At 44.3% G+C, this 19,310-nt stretch overlaps 1 protein-coding gene across 16 annotated transcripts in view; it reads left to right on the top strand.

Moving 5' to 3' along the window:
- The window catches only part of MYCBP2 (MYC binding protein 2), a 705,517-nt gene that overhangs the window by 147,077 nt on the left and 539,130 nt on the right, over nucleotides 1–19,310 (top strand). For all 16 annotated transcript variants that reach the window (XM_063952980.1, XM_063952968.1, XM_063952974.1 and 13 more), the window contains exons 10-12: nucleotides 123–261; nucleotides 16,152–16,228; nucleotides 18,185–18,389. In XM_063952980.1, coding sequence (XP_063809050.1) covers nucleotides 123–261; nucleotides 16,152–16,228; nucleotides 18,185–18,389 — 421 coding nt within the window. The remainder of the gene's footprint in view (nucleotides 1–122; nucleotides 262–16,151; nucleotides 16,229–18,184; nucleotides 18,390–19,310) is intronic.

Genomic DNA, 19,310 nt, shown 5'->3' with positions numbered 1-19,310 from the left:
AATCTCTCACCGCGTGTATGCACCTTAAGACTACTGACCAAGAATGTTCAGCTATATTTATAAAAACTTTTGCTTCTAAATTCTTTCGTCAAATGTAAAATAATGTTTTTTCTTTTTTCTAGGATGGATTTGTAGTACGGATATTTGCAACCAGCACAGAGCCTGTACTGCAGCAAGAACTACAACTTAAACTGGCTCGTAAATGTTTGCATGCTTGTGGCATTTCATTATTTGATTCGGAGAAAGATTTGCATATCATAAGTAAGGATTATAAATCAAGATAATTGTAGCTATGTTTTTGAAATAATAGTGCTTTGTATGTATGGCTCAAGATTTGCTTTGTTTGAGAACATAACTGTGTATTTTTTATTTTATTTTTTTATTGTTATAGTGTAGCTTTTTCTAAACAAACACAACTCATTTAATTCCACCACCAGAAACTACCATCATATGGCTCAATAAGCTGATAAGCATGATTGAAGTTTGCATTGTCCATTTTATTGCGCTTGACATAACACATTTAAATGGGTATAAAATAATGGGCAATCCCTTACTACAGAATGTGTATTACAATAAGATAGAAGATAAAAATAGAATTATTGAGTTAATAGTAATTTTAGTGGATGGTCAAAGTAAGTTCATTAATTTCAGTTTTTTTTATTTTTTAATGCAATATTTTTATTGAAGAGAAGTCGAGGAAGCTGATACAAATCAAACAGGAGATGATGACTCCAAATAAATTCAAAATAACATACATGATATCCCGTGGGATATGACAAAACAAAACGAGAAAAGAGGAGAACATCAACAATACAATATAAATGTCGACAACAGTTTTTCTGTGTTTTAACGAAGGACAAAAAGAGAGGAGGAAAGAGAAGAACAGAGATGAAAAGAGGAAAAAAGAGAGGAGAGAGGGGTGGGAGAATGGGGGACCACTAAGGGAGCATTCAAGGCACAGTCACGTCGTGGGGGGTAGCCCAAACTATCTTCAGACCTAAACACAATAAACAGTAAATCACAACTTTTGACTTTTGGGACCCGTTTGACAAAGTATATCATACCCGGGCAGTAGAGGATTTAGCATAAGTGACCAAGGTTCCCAAGTCCTCATATATTTCTCCGACCTGTCATGTAAGGAAGCTGTGATTTTCTCCATCATGGAGATGTACCATATTTTAGACAGCAACATGCTCATAATGGGGGTAGTGGGCTTTTTCCAGCTTTTGGCTATCACACATCTGGCGGCATGGAGAATTTGGAGTACCAGATTGCCCGCATGGCCGCTAATATTAGGTAAAGGAAGGCCCAGTAGAGCCGTCCAGGGACCCAATGTTACCTGTGAACAGAGAATAGATCCAATAAGAGTTTCCAATTGGGCCCAGAACGGGCGGATTTTGGGACAGGACCACCAAATGTGTTTAAAATCTCCAATTTGACCGCACTCACGCCAACACAATGGGGAGGACCCAGGGAAAATCCTACGCAGTGTCGCTGGGACCAGATACCATCTGGTATAGACTTTATAGGAGTTTTCCTTTACTAGGGAGGAAATTGAGGACTGGGCTACATTTTGTCTAATGATCTCCCAGGAAACCTCCCCAGGAGGAGGGCCCAGGTCCTGCTCCCGTTTACTATCATGGGGAAGTATGTCCGCTGATTTCAAAGAGCGTAATAAACCATAAAGTATAGAGATAATACCCTGTCGCATAGGAGAATAAACACAGAGACGTTCTAAAGGGGTGAGTTGACGAATAACCTTGGGTTTAGGAAGGGAACTTAAGAAGGAGCGGAGTTGTAGATACTCGTAAAGTACAGGTTGGATAATGCCGTATTTGTCACACAAAGAGTGTAAGGAACGTCAGGAGGAACCTAGAAAATCAAACACCAGGCCCGTTCGTGGGTTTAGGTGAAACCACGAATGGGACCGTAAGGTGGAGCCAGGGGGGAAATCCTGATTATCCCAAATAGAAGTGATGGGAGACGGAAAGTAGAGAGACCATAATGCCGAATGCAGCAAAACCACAGGGAGCAAGTGAGTTTTGTAGAGGGAGCGCACGTTTGTATCTTCTGAGTAGGTTTGACCGGTGTGAGTAGGGAAACCAAGGTGGAGATCCCGGCCGACAAGAGTTCAATTCGTATCCAGGGCAAGTGGGGCGCTGGAGAAAACCATGGGAGGGCCTGGCTCAAGTGGGTTGCATGATAGTATTTACGGATATCCGGTAAACCTCTGCCTCCAGATAGTGGGTCCCGTACCAGAGTAGAAGTCCTAATTCTAGGAGGTCTACCAGACCATATGAATTTTAGGAAGTGTTTCTGCATTCGACACAAAGCCTCAGCGGGGATGCGTACCGGAATCGTTTGAATCAGATACAAAATCCTGGGTAGGATGTTCATCTTCACTGAGACTATACGTCCGAACCAGGCTATAATCTGTTTGTCCCAGGATCGTAGATCAGACTCAATACAATTAAAAAGGGTTGGGAAATTTTCAGAATATAGAGAACCATAGGAATTCGTGATGAACACACCTAAGTACTTAATTTTCTTGGAGCGCCATGAGAAATTAAAGTTAGCAGCTAGGAGAGACCTGGTATCCTCATTAAGATGCAAGGGAAGGGCTTCCGATTTGGAATAACTAATGCGATATCCTGAATAATAAGAATATGATAGAGTTTTAAATAGGTTAGGGATAGATGTATGAGGAGAGGACAGAGTAATAAAACATCTGCAAATAATGATAATTTAAACTCTTCGTCACCAGCTGATATACCCTTAATATCGGGGTTGGCCCTAACCATACACGCCAGAGGTTCGATAGTCATAGCAAAAATTAATGGTGACAGGGGACACCCCTGACGCGTACCGTTGTTAATTTACAATAGGCGAGAGTCCTTGCCATTAACCCGAACTCTGGCTGAAGGGTTGGAATAGAGTGCTTGAATGCCCTGGAGTAGGCTTCCGCCCAGGCCGAACCTACGCAGGGTGGCAAACATGAAGGGCCACAGTATTTTATCAAAAGCCTTCTCTGCATCAAGCGAGAGAAGGATAGAGGGCAATCTAGCTTTGTTAATAAGATTAACTAAATTAATAGTTCTTCGGGTATTGTCTCTAGCTTGTCGGCCTGGGATTAAGCCCACCTGGTCAGCATGTATCAAATGCGGGAGAACTGAGTTTAACCTCAAAGCTAGGATTTTGGCAAAAAGTTTAATATCATTATTTAGTAAAGAGATGGGGCGATAACTAGAACACGAGTTGAAATCTTTCCCGGGTTTATGAATTAAGACAATTCGTGCTTCCAGTGTACGGGGCGACAGAGGGTTTCCTCTAAGGAATCCATTAAAGAGCCTACAGAGGTGGGGCAGGAGAATCCCCTTAAATTTCTTAAAATACATAATTGACATCCCGTCAGGCCCAGGGTCCTTACCTGGCTTCTGAGTCTTGAGTGCATTGTCTATTTCCTCAATGGTTATCTCTGAACCTAACTGAGACACCGTCGAACCACTCAATGATGGTAGATTGCATTTATCCAAAAGGGATTCAATCCCCTCGTCGAATTTCAGTGAAGGTGAGGGAGCCGCTTCCGCATTATATAATGATTTATAAAATTCCTCAAATTCACCAAGAATGTGGTCAGGATCATGAGTCAGTACCCCCTGTTTAGTACGAATAGACAAGATATTTTTGGAAGAAATTTGAGCCCTCAACTTCCTGGCACGGAGTTTATCTGCCTTATCCCCTTTTTCATAATAATTCTGGTTAAGGCGTCTAAGGCATTGTTCCGTCTTATGAGATAACATATTAAGTTCACCCCTAACCTTTAGTAGCCGATCCAAGTCAGCTGGGTTCAGAGAAGACCTATGAATTTCCTCCAGACGGTGGAGTTGGTCAGTTAACTCCAAAATCTTGTGGGAGCGCTGTTTAGTGAGCCTAGCCGCGATCTGCATGAAGTGGCCCCGAAGGACCGCTTTATGCGCCTCCCACAGAGTCATATCAGACATACCAGGCGTCTGATTCAAGCTAAAATAATCAGTTAGTACCTGAGTGATTTGTGGCAGGACATCAGCATGTTGGAGGGAGGGTATCATTAAGGGACCTGGAGGGGGGGGAAAGAGTGCGGGATAAACCAGAAAGAGTCAAAGATACCGGGGCATGGTCAGACCACGTAATTGGATGAATACAACTTTTCTGGATCCTAGAGGTCAAATCTCTCCCAATCATATTCATATCGATTCTTGTATATAGATTGTGTACTGGTGAGAAAAACGTATAATCTTTAACTAAGGGGTCGAGAACCCTTCAGGAATCAAATAGTAGGTGATTTTTAAGTAGCGTCAGCAAGGCTCTAGAGTTGCGAGTGCTTGTGTGGGACTGGGACAGTGGAAGAGAGTGGGAGCGGTCGAGACTGTGGTGGAGTATAGTATTGAAATCCCCTGCCATTAAGATATCTCCTTTCCTACATTGGGCAATCTTGGAATCTAAAGAGGCGAAGAACGAGGCCTGATTAACATTAGGGACATAGACATTGACCAGAGTGATGGGAACATTATTAAGCTTACCCACTATGATAAGGAATCTACCCCTTTTGTCCCTAATGATTTTTTCTGGTTCCAAGTGTAAGTGGGCGGGAATCAATATGGCAACCCCTCGTTTCTTCTGGGCGTGATCGCATGTATGTATAACGACTGGGTGGCGTCTAGAACGTAATTCAGGATGGGAAGTACCTCTAACATGTGTCTCCTGGAGGAATACCAGATCTCCCCCAACCTGTTTCAGAAAAATAAATAATTTGGTCCTCTTTTGGGGGCTAGTGAGACCCTTCACATTGTAAGTTATTACGTTAACAGACATAGCAGTATAAATAAGAACAGAGCAAAAACGTCCCTAAGGACCCATGGTTGGTCTCCCGAGAAAACAAAGGAAAGAGGAGGAACAGAAAGCAGGAAAAGGAGAAAAAGAGGAGAAGAGAAACATCGAGAACAATGCAATATAAACAAATATAATAAACCGAGCCAAAGACCCATTGTACGCATCGTACGGGTCCGCACGTTTGAGCTCACGTATGGGGTATTAAGAGAGAGAAGATCTCCCTTATGCTCAAATCCGACTATAATGGCTCGGTGGAGGACGCGGCGCCGAACACCAAGGAGCCCACTGACGAACTAATAGGGCGACCATGGGGGTCGGAGCAACATATGACCATAATGAACCACATCAGAATCATGTGAACAGGAAAAACACAGGCTCCGTTATATAAGCTCAGTGAAAAAAGAAACTTAAAACCTCTAAACTAGTAAGCACAACAGTATGAAATGATATGCAATAACCCATCAAGGCAGCTGTGGAGGAAAGTTCACGGAGGGTCACGTCTGGAGGAGGTTTTTGTCGGGACTGTCGACCAGAGGCGTCGAGGTGCTTGCTGTGGAAGAGGTGAGCTTGGGGTGCATTGAAGACCCGGTGCAGCCTGTGGGGGAGAAGGCTTGTCATGTGCCGGAGGAGGCAGGTTAAGTTTCAAAAGAAGCCGGTGGGCATCCTCCTTGGATCGTGCTAGTAGCCTCTTCCCATCAAGCTGCACTATCAAGGCGAAGGGGTAACCCCATCTGTAGCGGATTTGATTCTCCCTGAGGATTTGGGTGTACTCCTTCAGATCGAAGCGCCTCTTAAGAGTAATAGGGGATGTCCTGAAACACCAGCAGTCTATGCGTTTCAAACAGACACATGTCCTTGTTCCGAGCAGCAGTCAGTAATCTGTCCTAAGTTTTGAAGTAGTGGCAGCGTAAGACCACGTCTCTCGGAGGGGACGATGGTGACGGCTTTTGGCGCAGAGAGCGATGAGCTCTATCTAGGAGGAAATGCTCAGGCGGAGTGTCCGGCAGGAGATGTTGAAAAAAGCGGAGGAGAAAATCTTCCAGTTGAGCTGGTTCCACCGACTCCGGGATGTATTTAATACGTAGATTGTTACGTCGTACGCAATTATCTGCATCCTCCTGTTGGTCTTGGAGGAGGTAAATGTCTTTCTGCATAACATAGACAGTGTTCCATCTCCTGCTGGAAATTAATGACTTCATCAATTTTCTGTTCGACGTCATTAGTGCGAGCCCCAAGATCAGAGATCTCATCCTTAAGCCCAGAGATGGCTTTGTGGATCTCCGAGTGGAAAGCCTGTTTCAACGACTTTATCTCATTAAGGATAGAGGAAATGCATTCTTTCATGGAGGGGTCTAGAACAGGCGATTCTTCCTCAGATTCCGAAACAGGGGCAAGAGGAGGGGCAGCTGGCGGTTTAGATGCACTAGGCTTCATCTTAGAAATAAAGGAAGACAACTCTATAGAGGGTGTAGATTTCTTGGACCTAGGTATGATCTGCGACAGTCCCGGAAATAGAGAAGGCCTAAGGTCAAAACTGAGCAATAGCGTAGAAAGTCAGTGATCCATCATATTACGTGTAATGAAAATAAGCATGAGGACCCCAGGGCAGCGCCCATAATTATTTAGCAGCGCATTCCCCTGCGCAGAAGTATCATAGAAGACTGGAGTATAATGCAGGTGTAGTAGTAGGTAATGGACAGGAGATGGCGCCCCAGGATTGTAGATTGCAATACAGGAAGGCTCAGAGCAGTAATAAAATATCAGGGAGCCCCAGCAACATATATTATGACCCAATACTGAAAAGAGGGGGGTCAGAGCAGATATAACTCCTGCAGGGAGAGATGGAGGGACACTGGCATGCACAGCTTGTGGGAGCAGTCACTGAGGCAGAGGGGAGAAAAGCAGCCAGCACTTGGGTGAGGGAAGATGGCCGCCGCCAGGGCCTGCAGGGGGTACCTGATCCTCCAGGGGCCGTGGAGGGAGATCCCAGCCGTCTAGAGGGGCACCGAGAGCCAGGGGCCACCCAGCAGGGCACAGCAGAGGGGGGCCGAGGGCCGCAGAGTGTTCTAAAGGGTCCCGTCGTGGCCGCGCCGGACACGGAGCTCACGGCCGGGCCGCCGCCAAACTCCAGCTCCCGGCGCCGGATTGGGGAGAAGGCCGCAGCGGTCAGAGGGTGCGGAGAGCCGCCCGGCTGCGCCGGATCGTCTTGTGGGGCTGACTCACGGTGCTGTAGTGCTCCCGGGCGGTGACAGGCGCCAACAAAGCCGCGGGGAAACAGTTGGTAAAATCCCCTGTGCGGGAGCTCCGGAGCCACACATCCACTCGGCTCTGCTTCCAGGCCACGTCCCCATTAATTTCAGTTTTTGTGACATATTTACTCCTAAAGCTGTTCACACCCTGGCCCATTGTGTGAACAAAACATAGAATGGTCTATAATAAGTCAACCTATTTTTCAGTTTTCGTTTTGTTTTTTATGTCATTTTTATTTTGTTTGGCTTTGCAGTATGTCTTATGGTGAACAACAAATTTTAGGATGATACAGAGTGCGCATCAAGTCACAAAAGTTCAGCCAGTAAAGAACAAGAGAAAGTTTTCACCTTTTGTTCCTTATAGCCGAATAGTATTTCAAAAAGGGATTTTTTCTTCACTTCAGGCGCTCTTACGTGATTACCATGTAGAAACCAAACAGTTTTATCTTGCGGTGAGCAGTGTTTCTTTAAAGTACAGTATCCTCTACGGACTACGACAAAAGGATTTACCGGTAGGTAATTTAAAATCCTATTTTCTCGTACATCCTAGAGGATACTGGGGTCCATTTAGTACCATGGGGACGTACCAAAGCTCCCAAACCGGGTGGGAGAGTTCTGAGGTTCCTGCAGAACGGATTGACCAAACTGAAGGTCCTCAGAGTCTAAAGTATCGAACTTGTAGAACTTGGCAAACGTGTTCGAACCAGACCAAGTAGCCACTCGGCAGAGCTGTAAAGCCGAGACACTCGGGGCATCCGCCCAGGAAGAACCCACCGACCTAGTAGAGTGGGCCTGTATTTAGGAACCGGCAAACCTGCCGTAGAGTAAGCATGCTGGATAGTGTACCTAATCCAGCGAGCAATAAACTACTTTGAAGCAGGACACCCAGTTTTATTGAGATCATAGAGCACAAACAGCGAGTCCGATTTTCTGTGACGCACTGTCCGCTTCACATAGATTATCAAAGCCCTCACAACATCTAGGGACTTTGAAGTAGTAGAGGTGTCGGTAACCACCAGGACCACAATAGGTTGGTTGATATGAAACACAGACACCACCTTTTAGAAGAAATTGCTGATGAGTTCGGAGTTCAGCTCTATCATCATGAAAAATCAAATAGGGGCTCTTTTGCGACAATGCCCCCAATTCTGACACACGTCTTGCAGAAGCTAAGGCCAACAGTGTAACGGTCTTCCATGTAAGAAACTTTGCGTCAACCTCCTGTAAAGACTCAGACCATTCAGATTGTAGAAACTGCAACACCACGTTGAGATCCCAAGGTGCCGTGGGAGGCACAAAGGCGGTTGAATGTGCAGAACACCTTTCAACAACGTCTGAACCTCAGGGAGGGAAGCCAACTGTTTTTGGAAGAAAATGGATAAGGCCGAAATCTGAACTTTTATGGAGCACAGGCATAAGGCCACATCCACACCTGACTGCGGAAAATGCAGAAAACATCCCAGTTGAAACTCCACCACTGGAAATTTCCTGTTCTCACACCAAGAGAGAGATTTTCTCCAAATACGGTGGTAATGTTTAGACGTTACCCCTTTTCTGGCTTGGATCAAGGTAGGAATTACCCTGTCCGGAATGCCTTTCCGGGCTAGAATTTAACGCTCAACCTCCATGCTGTCAAATGTATCCGCGGTAAGTCTTGATAGAAGTCTTGCAGAAGATCTTTTCGAAGAGGTAGATGCCACGGATCCTCCAGGAGCATTTCCAGTAGATCCTCGTTCAAGCCCTTCTTGGCCAATCCACAGAAATGAGTTTTGCTTGAACCTTTTCTCTTTTTATTCTTTTGAGAATTCTTGGGATTAATGGAAGTGGTGGAAACACATACACCATCTGATAGACCCATGGAGTCACCAGAGCGTCCACCGCCACTGCCTGTGGGTCTCTCGACCTGGAACAATACTGCCTGTGCTTCTTGTTGAGATGAGAGGCCATCATGTCGATCTGTGGAATTCCCCACCGACGGGTCAAGCACCCGAACACTCCGGGTGAAGGCCCAACTCTCCCGGGTGGAGGTCTTGTATGCTGAGGAATCCTGCTTCCCAGTTGTTTACTCACGGAATGAAGATTGCGAACAACGCCACAGCGTGTCTTTCTACCCAGAGGAGAATCCTTGTTACCTCTGACATTGCAGCTCTGCTCTTAGTTCTGCCCCCTCGGTTTATGTACGTTACCGCCGTCACATTGTCCAATTGAACCTGGATGGCCTGATCTTGAAGAAAATGTGATGCCTGTAGAATGGCGCTGTATACGGCTCTTAGTTCCAGAATGTTGATTGGAAGAATGGTTTCCTGACTTGACAATTTTCCTTGGAAGTGTTCCCCCTGGGTGACTGCTTCCCAACCTCTGAGGCTTGCGTCTGTGGTTAGCAGAATCCAATTTTGAATCCTGGACCTTCGGCCCTCTGTCAGGTGAGAAGTCTGAAACCACCACAAAGAGAAATCCTGGCTCTTGGCGACAGATGTATCCTCTGGTGCATGTGGAGATGCGATCCGTACCATTTGTCCAACAGATCCTGCTGGAAGGGCCTTGCGTGAAACCTTCCGTACTGCTGCGCCTCATAAGCGGCTACCATCTTTCCCAGAAGGCTAATGCATAGATGCACCGATATCCGGGTTGGTTTTAGAACATCCCGTACAATTGACTGGATTACCAATGCCTTTTTCAATGGAAGGAATACCTTCTGTGCCTCTGTGTCCAGTATCACCCCCAGGAACAGAAGCCTCCGTGTTGGTTCCAGGTAAGATTTTGGTAGGTTCAGAATCCACCCGTGATCCCAAAGTAGTCGAGTTGAGAGGGCAATGTTGTCCAACAACCGCTCCCTGGATGGTGCTTTTATCAGCAGATCGTCCAGGTACGGGATTATGTTCACTCCATGTTTGCGATGGAGAAACATCATCTCTGCCATTACCTTGGTGAACACCCTCTGTGCCGTGGAGAGGCCAAATGGCAGGGCCTGGAACTGGTAGTGACAGTCCTGTAATGCAAACCTTAGATGATAAGCCTGATGAGGCGGCCAGATTGGGATATGAATGTACGCATCCTTGATATCCAGAGACACCAAGAATTCCCCTTCCTCCAGACCCGAGATCACCGCTCTCAGAGACTCCATCTTTAATTTGAACACCCGAGTTCAGTGACTTGAGGTTTAAAATGGGTCTTACCGAACCGTCCGGTTTTGGTACCACAAACATGTTGGAATAATAACCTTTGTTCTGTAGCTGAGGTGGAACTGGAACAATGACCTGAGTCTGTACCAGTTTTTGAATTGCAATCTGTAAAATTATACTTGCCTCCTGAGAAGCTGGTAAGCCTGATTTGAAGAATCTGTGAGGTAGTAGTTCCTGAATCTCCAGCCTGTAACCCTGGGCAATGAGCTCTTTCACCCAGGTATCCTGGCATGATGTCGCCCATATGTGACTGAAATCTCCTAATTGGGCTCCCACCTGCCTGTCTTCCAGGCAGTGCGATCCACTGTCATGCTGAAGGCTTTGAGGAAACAGAACCTGAGTTCTGTTCCTGTGAACCTGCAGTTGCTTGTTTTCTGGGTTTACCTCTATTGCCTTTGAATGCTGTAGAAGAACCTTTGGTTTTATTTTGAAATTTTGCTGTCCAAAAGAACCGCAGAGTTGGAGCAGAGTAGGTCTTCCTAGCTGGGGGGCTGCGGAAAGAAGGTATGTAGACTTACCCGCTGTAGCCTTGGATATCCACGTATCCAGTTCATCTCCAAACAGGGCCTCACCTGTGAATGGTAGGCTTTCCACACTTTTTCTGGAATCCGCATCCGCAGTCAACTGACGTAGCCTTAGGCCCCAGCCTGCTGACACTGCCATGGCCGAGGTGCGTGCATGGAGCTAGCCTGTCTCTTTTATAACTCCACCATAAAATTTGCAGAGTCCTGTATATACTGGAGTTAAACTATCTCCCCTCTGGGTAAGGAATCTAACCCCTCAATTAGCTTACCTGACCATTTTGCGATGGCCCTAGTGATCCATGCACAAGCTATAGTGGGTCTTTGGGCCACCCCCGCAGCTGTGTACAGAGATTTGAGAGTGGTCTCAATCTTGCGGTCAGATACCGATGCATCAACAATCGGTGGGTTTTCATTTTTCCATCATCCTGAGGAAAATGGAAGGATGCCAGTAACATTTTATGGATCTGAAACTTCTTGTCAGGATTAATCCAAGTTTTTTTAAATTGGGAATTTAATTCCTTAGTTGCAGGGAAAGTAGCAGAGGATTTCTTTGTTACATTAAAATAAGATTTCTCATCTTCCTCTGTCACTTTGTCAGGAATGTGCAGGACGTCTCTAATAGCTTCTATCATTCTTCTGTATTCCTTGTGACAGAGCTGCATCCCCCCCTCCCGAGTCCACCTCACCCTCCTCTGCGTCTCATACATCATCATCAGTGTCAGCCTGCAGGATTTGGGCCAGTGTACGCTTTTATGGACAAATGGTAGGGTTCTGAGACGCTGGTATGGACACTGAATCTCTATTCATCAGGTCATCCGCAGACTGTCTTAAGTATTGCGTCTTTCTCATTTTGGGACAATTGATGTGAAATATTTGTTATCATCCCTTTTAATGAATACAACCATACTGGTTCAGACCCACTAGCCTGAGAATGTGTACTATACTGAGTACACTGTAGTGATCCCCCTGGGGAAGAAAAACACTCTGCTGTGAATGAGACACACTCCTTTGACATTGTAAAATGTGAAAGAACACACCCACACAGGAGAAAGGTTAAAAGCACAGTTAACCCACACAGAGCCCTCTAGGGAGACACAGAGTATGATGGAGCCAGCCACACCGCACCCTTATAGCTAATGCCAAGCTTAGCTGGGTCGCAAACTAAGTACCCATAATAAGGGCTTAGTATTGTAATATTGCTCCCCCCTTGCTATGACCCCCTGGTACCGCTGAGGTAATCTGGAGTCCTTGTGGAGGAGCTGCGCTTCCCTGCCAGTCTGTCTGTGTAAACTGCAGAAGGAAAAGGGGGCTGGTGAGCTGCTGGATCCGCTCATAGTGAAGCCCCGACCCCTCAATGGCACGTGGTCTTCCTGTGTTTTTTTTTTAATACTGGCTGAGGGGATTTTGGTGCTTAACAGTGGGTCAGAACCCCTGTAAGCACTGTGCCAGTGTGAGTGTTAGTTTAAAAACATCTCAGCTCGCCCCTCATAGCGGTGCAGCAATGCAGATCTGAGCCTGGAGACGCAGCCTGCACTCAGAGCTGCGCTCCTACCCTTGTGCCGCCATAATAGCCGGTGACCCGCTATCCGGGATGCCGGCATAGTACTCGCCACTCTTCTAACTTCTGGCTCTGTTAGGGGTGGCGGCGTGCTGCAGGAATGTACGCTCGCCGTGGTGAGGCTTGCGAATGGTTCCCTCAGGAGCTCAGTGTCCTGTCAGCGGGGAACGGAACCATTAACCCTATAGGAGATTGGTGTGCCCCCCTTCTCCCTAAGTCCCACGAAGGAGACAAGAAGGTGCCAACCAGCCCTGTCTGAAAATAAATGCAGAAAACTCTTCAGGAGCTTCCCCTAGCTGTGACCGACTCCTCCGGGCACATTTTCTAAACTGAGTCTGGTGGGGGTGGGGCGGGGGGCATAGAGGGAGGCGCCAGCGCACACTATTGATTTCTTAAAGTGCCCAAGGCTCCTAGTGGACCCATCTATACCCCATGGTACTAAATGGACCCCAGTATCCTCTAGCACGTAAGAGAAATCTTATTACAGGTTGAGTATCCCTTATCCAAAATGCTTCGGACCGGAAGAATTTTAGATATCGGATTTTTCCGTATTTTGGAATAATATTTAGCCAATATTTTTAATAACTTAGTGCATTAAACAAAGTGTGTGTACATTCACACAATTCATTTATGTTTCATATACACCTTGTGTACACAGCCTGAAGGTCATTTAATACAATATTTTTAATAACTTTGTTTATTAAAGTTTGTGGACATTGAGCCATCAGAAAACAAAGGTTTCACTATCTCTCACTCACTAAAAAAAATTCCGTATTTTGGAATATTCCGTATTTCGGAATATTTTGATATGGGATACTCACACTATATCAACTACAAGATACATTTCTATCTGCTCCGAATAACTCAGGATGCAGATTAAGACACACAGAGATAGATGCAAATAGTAGTTCAGAGATCCTTTTATCAGAAAACAGTTTTTAATAAAATACAAATGCACTCACAAAGTTAAAATACAAACAGGCACATAAAACATCAGAGGTGCACCATCCATTTAGTGTGACACAGGTTCTTCCTCGCTTAAGCTGAGGCTGGGGACTGCATCTACCAGACACTGTGACTCTTTCCACCGTTGGTTTCTCCCTGTGGGTAAGACTGACATCCGGAATCTCTCTTGCCATGCTGTTTGACCAGCTCAGCATACAGAAGAAGGAACCTGTGTCACACTAAATGGATGGTGCACTTCTGATGTTTTATGTGCCTGTTTGTATTTTAACTTTGTGAGTACATTTGTTTTTTTATTAAAAAATCTGATCTGATAAAAGGATCTCTGCACTACTATTTGCTTCTATCTCTGTGTGTCTTAGAGGTATATTCAGTAACTGTCGGAAGCTGCCGTCTTGTCGGAAAAACGGCAGCTTCCGACAGTGTTAGGTCAGAAGGGGCTCCGACCTATTCATTAGGGCCCCGTTTGTTCCGACAAGCCAGGAAACCCGACTTGTCGGAATGCACGCTGATCGGCGGCTTCAGCCGCCGATCAGTGTGCATTTTCGGAAGCGGGGCCAAACCTGACAGGTTTTAGCTCCGTTTCCGACAAACTCAATCCGACTTGAAAACAAGTCTGATTGAGGTGAGTAGACGGGGAGCGGTTCGGCGGGCTACGGGGAGCGGGGATAAGAGGAACCTTGACGGCCATTCCCGGCCAGACACCTCTCTCCTTGCAGCGCCTCTCCCTGCCACCACAGACATCACCCTCCTCCGGCAGCCGCTGGAAGCTCCCCCTGCCGCCCGCAGCAGCCCAACTCCCCCCGCCACTGCTGTCAGCGCAACCGGCAGCCGCTGGCAGCAGCGGCAGGACATGACCCCGGGTACGGCCAAATCCAACAGTCGGGTTTGGCCGTCCATTGAATAGGGGTTGTCTGGTCCATTCCGACAACTGCATGTCGGAATGGACCCGACATTTATTGAATATACCCCTTAATCTGCACCCTGAGTAATTCTGAGCAGATAGACACGTATCTGGTAGGCGATCATAAGATTTAAAGAATCACTGTTCACCGCAAGATGAATCTATTTGGTTTCTACATGGTAATCCCGAAAGAGCGCCTGAACTGAAGAAAAAAAATCCCTTTTTGAAATACTGTATATTTTATGGTGATTGCAGGAAATAATCCTGGGGAACGTACTCTTAAATTTGTGTTTTAGGGTTTTTCTTTCTTTCTTTTTATATTAATGATTAAGTATGCTGTGAAAATGCATCAAGTACTGGTTAAGAAATAATAATGTAAATTTTTTTTTTTTGCTTGTTACAGTAAGTGAACTTTAATATGGACTCTAGGGCCGGATATAATAGTGCCCGAGTTCAGTGGCTGCGCGGGATGCCGGCCGAACTCAGACATTTTTTTTTTTAAAGGGTCCATCATGTACAAGGCTAAACCATGCCATGTACATGATTGCCCCTTTAAAAAAAAAAAAAAAAGTCTAGAGTTTTGCTGGCATCCCGCACGGCCACTGAACTCCCGCCGGCCCTAGTTTTCTAAACTGTTCCCTAGAATATCCACTTAATTTGGCATTGACATTTTACACATTGTACTGGTAGAAATATCTTAAGTGTTCTTAGTCCTACCCTAACCACACACTTGAATGAATTACCTACTGTCAGATTACTTCTGTTCATAAGCTTTAATTATTTTCCACATTTTCACTCATCTCTAGTTTCTAGGTACTTTGCAGCCGCAAGTACTACATCCTTGACTAATGGCCTTAAGTATTTAAAGTGGTGGTTGGGTTGTAGAGATGGCAGAAGGTTACTGCTTTGTGAACTACAAGTAATGGAAATTTGTCCATATTACACCATGTTGTTAAGCTGCTCCTTTATTCTGAACTATGAACTATAATTTGCTCTGACAGTAGTCCATTATCAGAGTATCCGTATCCTTCTCGGTTTGCCCCTTTTGGATGTTGGTAAAGCATTTTTAATAAACGATGGTCAAATGCGATCAAAGCATAAATGTATTACGCAGCCGTTTGGAAGAGTTGAGATCCACATCATGTGAGCAATGATAGTTTATTAGGATGGCAGCAGCTACTGTTGAGTGTGTTTAGTGTCAAGGAAACTTGTAACAAATATACGGAGAAAGTAGTTTCTGTACATTTTATATTCAACTACGTTAAATATGCTCCTAATATGGTTAGTGTTCATTCAGTACTTCATTTCGATTTAAGAAATTCTAAACTACTACAATAGTCTCTGAAACATTTATTATTATTATTATTGTTATTATAATTATTTATTATTTTTTGTTATGATCTATTACAGTGGTTCTCAAACTCGGTCCTCAGGACCCCACACGGTTCACGTTTTCCATGTCACCCAGCAGCTGCTCTGTGTATCACCAACTGTCACATTTTAAAAATCTACAGGTGACCTGCAAAACATGAACCGTGTGGGGTCCTGAGGACCGAGTTTGAGAACCTGTGATCTATTATTTAGTATTTTTTATTATTATTGTCATACTACAGCTTTGACAGTGATCAGCATATGTGGTTGAGCTCCTATCTAGTATGCACAAAACTTGATAACCGTATTCATCTGGCTAGAAACAAGACCTTACTCTGAACTCAGAGATAAGACTGCGCTGTATTGTACAGTGTTTTACACCACCAGGATTGTCAAAGTATTGTTACCTTTAGGGCTGTATACATCGTTATAACAGTCAAAATCTATCTGTTTGTTTCTTTCTTCCATTCTTCATTTTGTGTCCTTTAACTGCATACTTGAATGTTGTTTCTTTTGTCTCTGTTATGTAAGGTACTGGCTTTGACGAGGAATTGGCTGTTCTGGGAGCAGGAAGAGAATTTGCACTAATGAAGACTTCAAGTGGAAAGGTACACTGGTATATCTGTTCACTTTTTTACAGTTATGTTATGCTCCTAAGTCATAGAAGAGCAAGTTATACATTTAGTACAAATTTTGTTTATCCTTTATGTCAAGTTGTATAGGTCTAATTATACTCTAATTTTTTTTACTGTCTATATAGGGACTTTACCTAAAATTAGCTGAGGAGATGTTTAAAGCTTGAGTTTATTTATGATATCCCAGCTCTGCAAATGCATTATCATGAAGGCTCCTGGGCCAAGTCCCCTTCCTCCTCTAGTCATCATTTGCTCTGCAGATCATACACATGAACTAAATTGCTGCACTCGACAGTGTCAATCACTCCAAGTGTAAAGCTCCTGTAATTGTGGGGAAAATAGATTTTTTTTTTCTTAATCAAAAACCTTATACCCTTGATGTTCCAAACTATTATTCAGCTATTTTTTTGTTAAAATATAGGATCTAAATGTATTTGTTTTTCTGCAAAGTCTCCAGTAAGTTTACAGTAAACTAGTGCCCCAAATAAATGTAGTAAAGTGTTCAGTAAATATAAATTTAAGACATTTGTGCATGGCATCGTTGGGAACTAGAGTGCTAAAGATAACTGTAAGTTTGTATTAAATAGAGACTTTAGTAGGCATGTAAGAAGGTGAAGGTGTGTCTGTTATTACCCAGTCTTGTTTTCTTGCTGTTGCGTTTGTAAAACGCAACAGTATATGCTGGTGCTATACAAGGGTATGCTAATAAATAAATAAGTACGCATAAGCAAAACTTTGCTAGGTCTGTTGGCTGTATGTCCTTTCCCCCTTCTTAAGAGTAACCACAAATAGAACTGAAATAACAATTTGTTAAAAAGGCTAAGGGGTCTATGTACTAAGCCTTGGAGAGAGATAGAGAGTGAACTGAGATAGTGTCAGCCAGTCAGATCCTAACTGCCATGTTACAGGCTGTGTTTGAAAATTGGCATTTAGGAGCTGGTTGGTACTTTATCTTTGTCCACTTTATAGCTCTCCAAGGCTTAGTACATAGGGGTCTATTTGCTAGAAATGGAGAATTATGGGCCCTACACACTTAAAGATCTAACTGAACGATATGAACGTTCTCGTTCATTAACGAACAAGAACTAGTTCATATCGTTCAGTGTGTAGGCACCAGTGATGAACGATGCGCGGCCCCGCGCTCGTTCATCGTTTGTCCCGGCTCGTTCATCGTTTGTCCCGGCTCGTTCATACGTGCAAGCCAATATGGACAATCTCGTCCATATTAGCATGCAGAGCTATAAGGCCGGGTGATGGGGCCAATCCCCCCCCCCTCCCGCCGCCGGGCCGCCTGTCGTCCATATTGGCCGTCTGCCTCCTCGGCGGCCAATCGCCTGATGTGTAGGGCCCATAAGATTTTCTTTACCAAACCTATTTCTTGCTATGCTGTCTTATGTGCATATGGAGAAAATAAGTGCATAGTGTCTTTTTTCAACCTCAACAACTATGTTACTATGTCACTATATTAAGACTTTAAGCTATGAAAAATGGTGGTAATAGGGTTTGCTGACTGATTACTGGACTAGTGAGCACAATTTCTTGCTCAGTGTGTTCTTTCTGTTTATCTCTAAAATGGTATTAGGAGGTTGGGAATGCTATAGCTCATGCAGCACACGCTGTATATAATTTTCCTGATCATGTACGTTTTGAGTGTTGGGTAAAAAAATTCCTGCAGACACACTATCCCAACTATTGGGCCAATCAACTTATTAACGAATGATCGACCCAATCATTTGAAAAAATTGTATAATGTTTACCTAGCATTTCTCTGTCTTCATTTGAAGTTTGTGGTGTTCATTGTGGCTCTACTCTGGGATCTGGTCCAGTACATAGAGGCAGTTTATCAGTAACTGATGTTGGTAAATGTTTTACAGTCAAAAATGTCACTTTAGTAGAACTCTGCAATACGTTATTTTCTGGTTTGTTCAGATTTATTACACTGGTAAATATCAGAGCCTCGGAATCAAGCAAGGTGGTCCCTCTTCTGGAAAGTGGGTGGAACTCACAATAACAAAATCCCCAAAGATTATCCAGTTTTCTGTCGGTCATGATGGCTCCCATGCCTTACTCACTGCTGATGATGGGAGTGTGTTTTTCACTGGAACAGCTAGTAAAGGGGAAGACGGAGAGTCAAGTAAGTTCCTCTCTTTTTGTTAAGAGCAAAACTGTAAAGTAGATATTAGAGATGTGCACCGGAAATTTTTTTGGGTTTTGGTTTTGTATTCGGTTCCGCGGCCGTGATTTGGATTCGGACGCGTTTTGGCAAAACCTCCCTGAAAATTTTTTGTCGGATTCGGGTGTGTTTTTTAAAAAAACCCTCAAAAACAGCTTCAATCATAGAATTTGGGGGTCATTTTGATCCTATAGTATTGTTAACCTCAATAACCATAAATTCCACTCATTTCCAGTCTATTCTGAACACCTCACAATATTATTTTTAGTCCTAAAATTTGCACCGAGGTCGCTGGATGACTAAGCTAAGCGACCCAAGTGGCTGGCACAAACACCTGGCCCATCTAGGAGTGGCACTGCAGTGTCAGACAGGATGGCACTTAAAAAAATTGACCCCAAACAGCACATGATGCAAAGAAAAGAGAAAAAGAGGTGCACTGTGGTCGCTGGACGGCTAAGCTAAGCGACACAAACACCTCAATATCACAGGAATTATTCATTCTAATCAATGGTATTATTGGTCCAAATCACTGGAAGAAAATGACAATCACAGGAATTATTTGTTCTAATCAATGGTAATATTGGTCCAAACCACTGGAAGAAAATGACAAAATCACTGGAATTATTCGTTCTAATCAATTGTAATATTGGTCCAAATCACTGGAAGAAAATTACAAAATCACTGGAATTATTTGGCAAGATCACTGTAATTAATAATTCTAAATCACTGATATTAATTGGTAAAATCTCGCTATTGCCTGCCTAGTGAAGTGGAATCTAGATGGGATTTTGTACCGGGGACACAATAACTTCATCAGTTGTCTAAATCCCACTGCACTAATGGCGGAAAACGGGCACACGTCTAACAGCGCACTGATTATAC

The sequence above is a fragment of the Pseudophryne corroboree genome, chromosome 2 (assembly GCF_028390025.1).
Source record: "Pseudophryne corroboree isolate aPseCor3 chromosome 2, aPseCor3.hap2, whole genome shotgun sequence".
Lineage (NCBI taxonomy): Eukaryota > Metazoa > Chordata > Amphibia > Anura > Myobatrachidae > Pseudophryne > Pseudophryne corroboree.
Note: the sequence above shows the minus strand (reverse complement) of the source record. Positions and strands in the feature narration are given on the sequence as shown.